The sequence below is a fragment of the Thamnophis sirtalis genome, unplaced genomic scaffold (assembly GCF_051295495.1).
Source record: "Thamnophis sirtalis isolate CommonGarterSnake01/CBP01778 unplaced genomic scaffold, rThaSir2_p1.2 scaffold_8, whole genome shotgun sequence".
NCBI lineage: Eukaryota > Metazoa > Chordata > Lepidosauria > Squamata > Natricidae > Thamnophis > Thamnophis sirtalis.
The window spans coordinates 21,594,281-21,606,964 of record NW_028261388.1 but is presented as its reverse complement, the minus strand read 5'-3'; the positions used below and the strand labels follow the sequence as shown (position 1 = coordinate 21,606,964).

At 38.8% G+C, this 12,684-nt stretch overlaps 1 protein-coding gene across 3 annotated transcripts in view; it reads left to right on the top strand.

The window, feature by feature from the left end:
- Positions 1-8,515, top strand: part of SPATA13 (spermatogenesis associated 13) — a 93,541-nt gene extending 85,026 nt beyond the window's left edge. For all 3 annotated transcript variants that reach the window (XM_087721229.1, XM_087721227.1, XM_087721228.1), the window contains 4 exons: positions 925-1,054; positions 3,010-3,382; positions 4,345-4,419; positions 7,179-8,515. In XM_087721229.1, the coding sequence (XP_087577355.1) occupies positions 925-1,054; positions 3,010-3,382; positions 4,345-4,419; positions 7,179-7,360 (760 nt within the window). In that variant the 3' untranslated portion in view covers positions 7,361-8,515. The remainder of the gene's footprint in view (positions 1-924; positions 1,055-3,009; positions 3,383-4,344; positions 4,420-7,178) is intronic.
- The last annotated feature ends 4,169 nt before the right edge of the window (positions 8,516-12,684 follow it).

The following is a 12,684-nucleotide window of genomic DNA, read 5'->3' as shown; positions in this document are numbered from 1 at the left end:
CTTACCTTAACGTGAATCGGCTTGCTTTCAAAGCGCTTTTTAAAGCGCCCTTTTTTCTCCGCGGTCGCTGTTGTCACGCTGCTGATGACGTCAGCGACGCGCTTTAATCGGGCACGCTTTAGTGGACCGCAGTTTTGTCGTGCCACGGAGATTCTCAGCCATCCAGGTCATGGTTGTCTCTAAAGGTGCTTTTTCAGGAGGCAACTGGACATTCTTGTTGTTGTTTTTTTGAAGACGTTTCGCTTCTCATCCAAGAAGCTTCTTCAGCTCTGACAGGATAGTGGAGAATGGAAGGATTTATATTCCTTGCAGACAGCTGGTCATTTACATCCTTTCAGAGGGTGGTTGAAGCACTTGGAGGTTTATCTGTTTCCTCAAGGTCACCTGAGTAGCGCTCTTGGCTCCTGTAGTCTCCAATTTTTTCCCCTCTGGAAATCCATTCCTACTCGCACTTCATTCAAAGAGTGTCCATCCCAAATTGTATAGCTAAAAGTATGGATGAGCTGCAAAACATCTTTGAAAGAAAAAAAAACAAGAAAGTCCAGTTGTCTCCTGAAAAAAACAAAAACCACCTTTGGGATTAGAGTAGGACAGGGGTCAGCAACTTGCGGCTCTGGAGCCGCATGTGGCTCCTTCATCCCTCTGCTGCGGCTCCCTGTTGCTGGTCAGCTCCATAATTGATAGAGCTTTCAGTTAAGACAGGTAGAAGAAAAAGGATGCCACGCTAGGAGGAGACTCTATGGTGGGGGAACCAGACTTCCATTCGGCTCCAAAATCAAACGGGGGGTGGGGGGCTTCTGGTTAGGACGTTTGTTGCTCTTTGAGTATTTAAGGTTGCCGACCCCTGGAATAGGATATCAATCTAGAAAGTGAATAAGATGCATCTTCTGCCGGGATTGACCAATATCTTTCTTTCTTTGACAGTGACTATAACAATATCAAGGCAGCATATGAAGCCATGAAGAACGTTGCGTGCCTCATCAATGAACGCAAACGAAGGCTGGAAAGTATAGACAAGATTGCTCGCTGGCAAGTCTCCATTGTCAACTGGGAGGTGAGAGGACATTGCCAGTCATTTTTCAAGCTTGAAGACCCAGGGTTTCTCCCAACTGTTTCAGAGGGTGTTGTCTTATTTTGTGCAGTTTCTGCTCGGAAAAGGTGTTTCTTGATTTCCATTGTGGTGATTATGATTTACTTGAAATTATTAATTTAATTCACTTTCCTTTTTCTCAAATGATTCATTGGGGCTGATTCCCTAAAAACAACTCAGCTACACCACATTGTTAATGCTTACCCCAAAAAAGGCTTCAGAAAAAAAATTATAAGGATAGGAAAATCATGCTAAACCAAGAAACAGTGTTAGAAACTTAACTCCATTATTTAGTTATTTGGAGATTTTACAGTGATTCTCATGGCAACTGGGTGTAAACTTGGTTTTATACTTGAAATTGAGAAGAGGTGAAGTTGGACTCACTGTGAATTGGAGTCAATGTACGTTTTTCCTTTTCCTGAACATTACTCTTTCTTCACTCTAACATTTTGAGGACATAATTTGTACAAAAGAGGCATTTTTTTACTTGACTGGGCTCTCCTGATTTTTAGTGTTTCTGGTAAAACAACTTAAAAAACAACTCTGGTAAAACTGCTGCAAGAAACAGGAAATGGCAATTTAGAGGGGCTTTTTTTTAATCTCTCATTTTTTGAGAGAGTTTGGCAATCATAGTCCATGATCCGGGAACATCAGGCACTATTTAGGAGTGTAATAATATCTTGAAATTCTTAGGTACTTTTCTGATGACCCTTAGATTGAAGAGGTAATTTGGTTTAAAATCCAATGCAATTATGTATACTTAGGTCAGAATTCAGTAAGCATTTGAATCAGCCTATTTAATTCTGTTTTGGAGAGGTCAGCTACCATTTAGGGCCTCTGCACATATTGCTACAACTAAAACCAGGCTCACTAGCACAGTCACAAACTTTGAAACAGAGAGAAAGAGACAGAGGCAAAGACCAAATTTTTTTCAGTAGGAAAAAATTTTCCCTATGTAATTTTTATTTTTTTTTAAATCAAAAGAATAAAAATAGAAATTTTTGAAAAAGTAAGGAATGTAAAGAAAAAAGTGGAAAGTGAAATAGAAAAGAAAAACAGCTGCTGCAGTTACACGTAGATTTATATTTTATCCTCCTTTCTCTAGGGTTAAAAGGCATAAGGTTTTAAGAGTAAGTTTATGCCTTTTAATAAAAATATTAGGCTGAAAAAGTGCTACTGAACTCTTGATTTTTGTCTAGCCTACCTCTCCTCTTAAGAGACTTAAATAATAATATTTAAAATAATAATCCTTGTTTTAGTGACTTAAGATAATAGCTCCAGACAAGTGAATAACAGGAGAAAAGCGTATTTCCCACCAAACACCCTAGAGCAGGGGTTTCAAACTCATATCATCAGGGCGATGTCACATGACATATCGGAACTTTTCGCCCCTTTGCTAAACCGGGTGTGGGCGTGGCCAGCACATGACACATCCAGCCCGCAGGCGGTGAATTTGACAGCCCTGCCCTAGAGTATTTCCACAAGGGTCTCTGGCAGGGATAGATACTCTCTCTGGCTGTTCTTCACCAGGAAATAATCTTCCAATTCTTATGTACACAAGAGGCCATTCTACTGGCTTAAATGGAGGTGGGGAGGAGAGAGAAATGAATCTCCTGTCTTGTAACTCTTAATCTATTGATGATACTTAACCTGGGTGACATCTAGTTCTATGATTTTTCTTTGGAGATGGGGTGGAGTCTTCCCCATTCTGGTAAGTGAAGAATTTGCCTTATTTGCTGACATAGGGATAAAAAAAAAGTATGGCAAGCAGTTCAGGATTGGTGGTTATCATATTGGAGACTAAGTCATATCATAAAGATGAATAGAAGATGAATTATTTATCTGTCTAACAACATTCTTGCTGCTGATAAAATTTAATATCTCCTTTTCATTTTTTTTTTTTTTTACAAATGCTTTAGGGGCAAGACATCTTAGGCAAAAGCTCTGAATTAATCCACTCGGGAGAATTGACCAAAATCTCCAAACAAGGAAAGAGTCAGCAAAGAACATTCTTTCTTTTTGACCATCAGCTTGTGTTCTGCAAGAAAGATTTATTGAGAAGGGACATGTTGTATTACAAAGGCCGGATGGACATGGACGAAATGGAGGTGGTCGATGTTGAGGATGGCAAAGACAAAGACTTTAATATCTCTGTAAAAAATGCTTTCAAAGTTGTAAATAGCGCTACGGAAGAAGTTCACCTATTTTGTGGGAAAAAGCCAGGTGATAAAAAAAAGTGGCTGGAAGCTTGTGCAAATGAGAGGAGACGAGTGCAAGAAGACAAAGAAATGGGTAAGTATTATCTTTTGCTAACTGAAATCACAAGAATTAGAAAATTGGAATGTTTTTCCATTGCACAGTTTCTCCCACTGTTGTTATTACCTACCTTCCTAAATCAGCAAAACTATAACAAAAGTGTTCAAGATGTGTGTCTATGTATGTTACAGTCTAATTCTGGAATGCCTCGAGTAATTCCAACCAAACTTGGTACATAGTTTACTTACTCTCTGGAAACAAATACTGTGGGGGTAGGACACCCCTAACACCCCTCAGGGTGTGTGTTCTGTTAAGATACAGCCTGTTGTGCCTTAAAATGGCTTCTACTGTACTGCCTTAAAATGGTTTCTACTGTACAGTGCCGCGGAGTTGCCATGATAATTGCTTCACAGTACTCCACAAGGGGGCTCCCTCTGATAAGGGGGTAAATCCAACATTAGAAATGACGGTGATGTTCATGGAAGGAGGGTTGGAACAAATAAATACCCAGGCAACACTGGGTTATCAGCTAGTTTTAAATTATAAAAAACTTTTAAATATGTTATGTACTCTTATGACTGAAAACAGCAGATCCAGATTCTTGGGAATAATTCCTTGTGATCTCCAGTTATCTACTTCATTTTAGTGAAACTGTTCTGGACTGACAAATCTGCACTATTCTGAATCAAAAGATTTGTCCATTTTCTCAGTATTCTCTACACTGAATGGCAAAAGTGGCTTGTTTCAGTTTTTCAGATGTTATGACATCCTTGTGAAAATGTTGAGAATCGAAACTGAGCTTTTTATATGTAAAGTCTGTTCTCTTTTATTAAACTGAGATGTGTTTCACAAGAGACATGTGTCTCCTCTTTTGAAATTAGATCCATTAGCTAATTGTTACTCAGTGATGCTTTTTATTGAACTTTGCTTTAACAACATATTACACTCTGATTCTTGAAACAGCATTGAAATGTGTATCATTTATCCTTCAAATGTAGGAATGGAAATCTCAGAAAGCCAAAAGAAGCAAGCAATGCAAAATGCACGGAAGTCAAGACAAGGGAAAATGAAAGGTGAATATTTAAGCATCATCCCCCACCAGGACCAAACACTGGTTCACTCAACATGCATTTCCTTTCAGATGAATAATGCTGTTTTCTTGGGTGTTAAGTGCATAAGAGGGTGGCACATAGACCAGGCAATATAGATCCAAGGGGTTAGATTTTCCTATGCTTTACTAGCTGGATATTGGCAAGATATCACTGCTGATTGTTAATCATAATCAAGTATATATCATTATTTTCATAAGTACATATCTGTAGATACAGTGATGGGTTTCAAATTTTTTAGAACCTCTTCTGTAGGTGTGGCCTGCTATGTGGGAGTGGCTTGCTGGCCATGTGACTGGGTGGGAGTGGCTTGTGGCCATGTGACCGCGTGGGAGTGGCTTGCCAGCCAAGTGACTGGGTGGACATGGCCAACTTGTAAAATGTGGTGAAGTTCACTTAACAATGCTCTTGCTTAGCAACCTAAATGTTTAGTCAGAAACTCTGGCATTTGAAGCACACAAGTCTTAAAGCTGTCAAGTTACAAGACCCTTGCACCCCTAACCCTTTAGAAAAAAACCCCAGGGGTGTTCAAACTTGACAGCTTTAAGACTTGTGGACATCAACTTCCAGAATTCCTCCTTCAGTCATGTTGGCTCAGGAACTCTGGCATTGAAGTGTGCAAGTCTTAAAGCTGTCAAGTTACAAGACCCTTGCACCCCTAACCCTTTAGAAAAAAACAACCCCAGGGGTGTTCAAACTTGACAGCTTTAAGACTTGTGGACTTCAACTCCCAGAATTCCTCCTCTCACTCTTCATCTTGATGATGTGCAGACGGGCGGGAGAGGGGGGACACGGAGCTGGAACCGGTTCTAAACAGCACTGTAGATTTGTGGAACCTCTTCTATAGAAGAGGTTAGAACTGGCAGGACCTAGTAGCAGAACAGGTCAATGAACCATGTGCTGAACTATGACTCCAACAACTCACTCTCTGTAGTAGTTAATGTACTTTATTTTCTAGGTCCATGATGGCAAATTTATGGCATGCGTGCCCAACGTGGCACATGAAGCCATGTTGCCTGGCATGCACAGCCCTGCCTGTTTGTCTTCCGGGTTTCTGGCACACATGCGCACGTGGACAATCAGCTGTCCTTCGTGTACATGGCAATGTCAAAAACCAGTGTGTGCATGCTCGCTGGCCAGCTGAACGTTGGGCGTGCATGCGTGCTAGAACCCGGAAGTTTGGCTTTTCCGGAGCGCAGCCCCAACAAGCATACACGTTCATGACATTTCCGCACGAGTGCTTAAAATTTTTGCCATCACTGTTCTAGGTTTACAGAATAATTTTAGCATAACCTAGTGTGCTCTGTTTGCTTAATTCTTTATGCACAAAAGAAATTAACAATGGTTAAAAAACATCTATGAATATATTATGTCTTTAGAAGATTTGGTTAAGCATGTTATTTTAACCTCTTTTTGGATCCTGCTTTCTGAATCAACTAGGTGTGTAGTTCTAAGAAAACTAAAGCAGTGGTTTCTGAAAAAACATGCTATTTGAGTAGAAAAGGAGGCCTCCCAGTTTCCGTTTTTCTTTTGCCCCATTGCCTTACCAACTCTCTGACATCTTTTTCTCCATCTGTTGTATACTCCCATTCTTAACACTATTATTATTGCGGGTTCTGTTTGGGTCTTCAATGTGATATTTACAAAATAGGAAAAATAGGGAAAAAAAATAGAATAACAGAGTTGGAAGGGACCTTCTAGTCCAACCCCCTGTTTAGGCAGGAAACCCTACACCACTTCAGACAAATGGTTATCCAACATCTTCTTTAAAACGTCCAGTGTTGGAGCATTCACAACTTCTGGTGGCAAGTTGTTCCACTGATTAATTATTCTAACTGTCAGGAAATTTCTCCTTAGTTCTAGGTTGCTTCTCTCCTTGATTAGTTTCCACCCATTGCTTCTTGTTCTGCCCTCAGGTGCTTTGGAGAATAGTTTGACTCCCTCTTCTTTGTGGCAGGCCCTGAGATATTGGAATACTACTATCGTGTCTCCCCTAGTCCTTCTTTTCATTAAACTAGACATACCCAGTTCCTGCAACCGTTCTTCATATGTTTTAGCTTCCAGTCCCCTAATCATCTTTGTTGCTCTTCTCTGCACTCTTTCTAGAGTCTCAACATCTTTTTTACATCATGGCGACCAAAAATGAATGCAGTATTCCAAGTGTGGCCTTACCAAGGTCTTGTAAAGTGGTATTAACACTTCACGTGATCTTGATTCTATCCCTCTGTTTATGTAGCCTAGAACTGTGTTGGCTTTTTTTGGCAGCTGCTGCACACGGCTGGCTCATATTTAAATGGTTGTCCACTAGGCCTCCAAGATCCCTTGAGCAAGGTACCACATATACTGTACCTGTGCATTTTGTTTTTCTTGCCTAAAGGTAGAAACTTCCTTTTTTCACCATTGAATTTCATTTTGCTAGAAAGCACCCAATGTTCAAGTCTGTCAAGATCCTTCTGTATCTTAAGCCTGTTTTCTGGAGTGTCACTTAAATACTCCAGAAATGGTCACTTAGGCAGCAAATTACTTAGGCAGTCTAACCATAATGAGTGAAGTGTTGTGGACAGCAAAGGGAGTTGGTTCCAATTTACCATGCATCTTGTTTAGTTCAGGAATAATGGTGAGACTGCCCTTGGCCTCAAATTCCTACTCCCTGATGTATAACAAAAAGTATCATGTGAACAGCTCCTGAATTATGATCTCTCTATACTGTTTTTCTTCTACAGGTGTCCGCTATAATGGATGCCGAGTGCCACCACTACACCAAAGTTTGCATCCTATCCATCAGCGTCATGTTACCGTGCCCACCAGTATTCCACAGCAGCAGGTGTTTGCCCTAGCAGAACCAAAGCGGAAACCATCCCTTTTCTGGAACACTTTTAACAAGCTGACACCATTTAAGAAATGAACAGCCCAACATCCATGGCCTGAGAGGCCATCTGGAAAAGGTGGACGGTTTGCCAGCAAAGCTTTGGTTGGTCCAGTTGGATAACCTGGATTCTGCCCTGGAGAGAAGATAGTGGTTGGTTTCTGATTTTCCACCGTAACCTTCATTGAGCAACATGAAGAAGATGTGGTTTACTGAAGGAGAGAGTGAATGATCTGAAACGGATGTGGTCCTGAATCCATAAACAGACTGATGGGGAGGATTGCTACTTGACCACACTAGCAAATTGCTGCTTTCTCAAAAAACGTCACGTGCATTTGTCATCCTTGTACCAAAGGAATGGTTCAAAACTTTTAAGTCATGTTGACAGGCTTAATAGTGAATGGATTGGCCAAATTTAAGAACAGGAAAGATAGCCTCTCCGCCTTTGTGCAGAATTTGGCAAAGGTGGTTTCATCCTTCCTATGGCTCTTACATCATCAAGTTGTCGGTACTGAGAAAACTGCTTAGTTCTTCCTTATTTGTCTTTGTTTGTCGTTGTTTGCTGTGTTCTTCTGTTAAATGAGACTTAGACTTCCTCCAAGGCACATTCATGGCAAAAGGAAGAAAATGTGAAATCGGTGTCATAAACATATATTTTTATATGAAGAAAGTCCCCCTTGGACACAGGGTGGAGTCTTACCAAAAACGGTATTTTGCTGTATGCATTTCTATTCATCAAGAAATGGATTTCATTTTGCTATCTCTGGCTCTTGAGTCTGTGAAAACTTCATCATTGGTCTCCAGTGTGCCTGCTTGTACTTTTATGAAAAAAAATATGAAAGTATTTCTTTTTCAATTTTAGGAGTGCCTTAAGTGGCACCAATGCAACTATACAAAGATAAGGATATGAAAAAAGCAATCTGAGAAGAGTTTTTACTCAATCCCATAAATGGACTCATTCCATCTGGGTTTCTTACAAAATTGACTTTAAGCAAGTTCCAAAATGATCTTTTTATGTGGTTGCTCTTATGTGCATCAGATAAAGCCAGAAGAGGCTTAGCAATTATCCCTTTGGCATTATGCTGAGAGTATCCAACAAACGCTAGGACCATCTGGTGACATTAGAAATGAATTTTGATTAAACTTGGTTAGAAACATGGCCTATTTATAGACTATTAAAATGATATGTCCTTGTTTTGGTTTGGTTTGTTGTCTTCTGTGAAATGAAATTGTTTTTTTTTTTAACACGGGGTTGCTTAAAAATACCCTCCTTCGAGACAACTGCCATCAGTTTGGGTTTACGGCATGCTCTTGGTCACCCCCTCTGTTGTAGCCTTACATTGCTCATGATTATTAGTAAAACACTGGATCTTGAAAATAGGGTGGGTATGTAATTAGCACTAAGCCAGAATGGATGTGTTCAATTTAGTCTGTTACAGTAACCCAGGCTTTGCAATTTGTAAATCGTGGTTCATGCCTCAGTCCGTTGAGCATGCCAGCCAATTCTGATTTAAACCTTGGTTTAAACAAGCCATGGTTAACAAAACTACAGTTCAGAATAATGCATAAGCAACTTATGACAACAAAAACAAATTCAGGGATTTTTATATTATTTTTGTTACAAAGGTTGGGGAGTTTGGGGTGGGTTCTTTTTAAAAAACAAAACAAAACTATCAGCCTTTCCTAAATAGGTTGGACTACAATTTCTTAGCCAGCTTGGCCCAAAAGAAAGGGTAAACTGTATGAAGAGCTATGGCTCCAACTAGGTAAGCTAAAACATAAAACACATATTTGAGTCCATTCCTCAATAGAAGTTTAGAAAGCACACCATTTTGATTTAATTGTAACTTACATCTGAGCAGATATAGCGAGGAGAGGTTGCCATCCAGCTAAACTGCAACATTTTTCAGTCTCTGCTTCAACAGACATGCTTCAGTATTAAAGACTGAACTTAGAGAGATTCAGTAGTTAACAGTAACAGAGTTGGGAAGGGACCTTGGAGGTCATCAAGTCCAACCCACTGCTCACGCAGTAGATCTGTATTAGGGATTTGAACCACCGAACTGCCGATCTTTCTGATCAACAAGCTCAGTGTCTTAGCCACCAGTCAGGGTAGTTCCAAAGTTTGACTTCATTGTGCCGTTGTATGTACATATAGGGGGCACGGTGGCTCAGAGGTTAAAGATGCTGAGCTTTTCAATTGGAAAGTTGACAGCCCAGGTTTGAGACCCAAGTGCCATGTGACATGGTGAGCTCATGTTACTTGTTCCAGCTCCTGCCCATCTAGCAGTTCGAAAGTATGCAAATGCAAGTAGATAAATAGGAACCATTTCAGTGTGAAGGTAACAGTGTTTCATGTGCCTTGGCATATAGTCATGCTGGCCATATGACCATGGAAATGTCTTCAGAACAATGCTAGCTTCCTCAGCCAACAAACGGAGATGAGCCCCGTGCCCTAGAGTCGGACACAACTGGACAACTATCTTTATTACATATAGGCACACACAATGTTATGAGTTTTAACAATTGACAGTGTCAGCAATAGACAATAAAAACTGATATAATGAAAATGCTAACACCAGGTGTTGATTAGTTCTGATTGATTTTATAGTTATATTGAAAGGAATTGGTGAATCTTCATTTTTAACACATTGAAATGTCTTTACTAACAAGAATGTCTAAATATGAACAGATAGTTTTAATAACAACAAGCATGCTACATATACATAGCATAACATATCCTTCAAAATAGGCCTTCCTCCTTCCCTCCAGGTATGCTGGATTTTGAATCTAAATCCAAAATAGCATTGGCACTGGGTTAGAGAAGCTGAAATTTTAATTCACCTGGAAAATACTCAGCCAGGGGGACAATAGTTTTGATGCTCAATTGTTCATTGTGCTGTTTATACTTAATTTTGATATTAGCCTTTTAAGGTGTATTTTTTTAATATAGTAGTGATCTCCGGTTCATTATCTTCTGAGTTGCCTATTTTGTTTGAGCAGCCATATCTTTTGAAAGAATAAGTATTGAATGAATGCACAAGGTGAATTGACTATGCAAGGCCATTTGAATTTGTCTTGCATCATACAGAATAACAGAGTTGGAAGGGACCTTGGAGATCTTCTAATCCAACTGCCTGCTCAAGCAGGAAGCCCTCTACCACCTCAGACAAATGGCTGCCCAACCCCTTCTTAATAACCTCCAGTGTTGGAACATTCACAACTTCTGAAGGGAAGCTGCTCCATTGATTAATTGTTCTAACTGTCAGGAAATTTCTCCTTAATTCTAGGTTGGTTCACTTCTTAATTAGTTTCCATCCATCTTGGAAGCCAGCTAGATATACCTCCTATTCAATGCATGATCTCCAAGAACACTTTTTACTCATCCAACCGTAGTCCGGGGACCCCAGAGAAGGGGAACATGCCTAATAATATGTCCCTCTTGGCCTCGTATAAACCATCTGAGTAACTCAGCTCATTCCTTTAAAACGAACATTTTTAAAATTTGAAAAAAATCATATTTTTAAAATGTGCCCCTAAAATTGTGTCTTAACAATTGGAACTTGTAACAAAAGACTATATTTTAGATGGCTGACCAGCCACTTTTGGTTTGGGGCTCACTATGCTAAAATATTTTTGTTGTAGTTGAACATTGTAGGGGGTATGGCTGGGATGAGGTGATGTCATTAAAAGGCAGGTGGATTTGTTACCATTTTAGTAGGTTGAAAATCGGGCAAAAGTTTTCTTCATAGATGCATTAAGTGTGTTGGAAGTTTAATGTTATCTATTTCTATATCTGATTTTGAGAGTATGAGGCATAGGTTTTTGTTCCTCAAATCATAATATCAAAATAGCCATATTTCTCTCCAATAAGACCTTCTTCTCCCCATCTCATTTTTTTCTATTTCCTGCCCAAAAAGATCTGTTAAACATACTTTAAATCATCTTTGCACTGTTTAAAAAGAGGGACTGCTATTTATAATTACAGGAAGAGATAACCATTTCTATTGGTACTCTTAGTTCAGGATGAGAAGTAGTGAGGGATAGCTGCTATTTTGTCTAGACAAAAGAGGGAGGATTAAAACAACATCCTCTATTCTCTGCATGTGCCCAGTTCCTTTTCCAGTAAATACTAAATTCAGTGGTTGAAATGAATACAATTCATTGAATTTGTTTTGTAGATGCACTGATACATTCTTCAGAAAACCCTCAAATGTTACAAAGAGGGAAATCATACCATTCAAATTATGAAAGAATAATGCTATGCTCAACGTTTTGCTTGGCAAACTGTTTTTGTTAATAGTTTGTTAGCTAGCTTTTTGCAGCCTAATTGTGTACTGTATGAAGGAAAAACTTTTGTAGCTTGCAAGAGTATTTGAAGAGAGAAAATATTAGGTTTTTTTCAATATTAATAATAATTTGGCCTGGAATACTACAAAAACCTGATAGGAATGATCATAGTTTAGATTACTACAAGAACTCTTGTAAGCTCTATTTATCCTAACAAATTAAGTGCCTAACATTTCCTGAGTAATATTTTATTGTCATCTGCTGATTAAATTATAAAAAGCCAAGTTAAGGTTCATATTTGTTCTCAAGTTTTCTACTTTTCACCTCATCCCTTACCCAAAGCATATGAAGTTCTATACATTTCCCCCCCCAGAAATTTCAATTTTCTTACATTTAAAAACCCTGGTTTCAAAAATATACTGCTAATAGCACACAACTCCCATTTCAGAAACACTTAACAGCCCATTACTTTCTTCAAATAAGCTAACTAGAGGTTATGTTCTCATGAACTACACTGAAAAGTTTGGCTAGTATTATTATATAGTATATTGCCATTTTATTCCATCATGGACAGCTCTTAAGTATCATGCAAAATTTTCCAGAAACCAGAACTTTTAACTTAAAATAAACCTTGGCTATAAAAGTTGTATTTTAATATTTTAAAAAGTGAAGAAATTGGTTGAAAGTTTGTTGGTGGGGACATTTTTTTAAAAAAAATATAGTGTTTTAAATTCTAACTTGGAGTGCCAGCCAAAGGATCTTAGCCATAATAAAACAATATTTTTGTCAACTGCTTTTTTTCCCTGTGTACATGAGTTTGTTTATAAATCATGCAAATTATTAATAGGTGTACAAAGTATTCAGCTTGTATATTTTATTTTGCAAGTGTTCTGTGACTTTTTTCTTTCATACAGTTTATGCTTTCTGCATGTATGCAGGTAGTCCTCGATTTACAATCAATTGTTTAGTGACCATTTGAAGTTACAATGGCACTGAAAAACATATGGAGCTATTACCATTTTTTTACAATTATGACCATTTGCAGCATCCCCATGGTCACAGGATTGAAATTC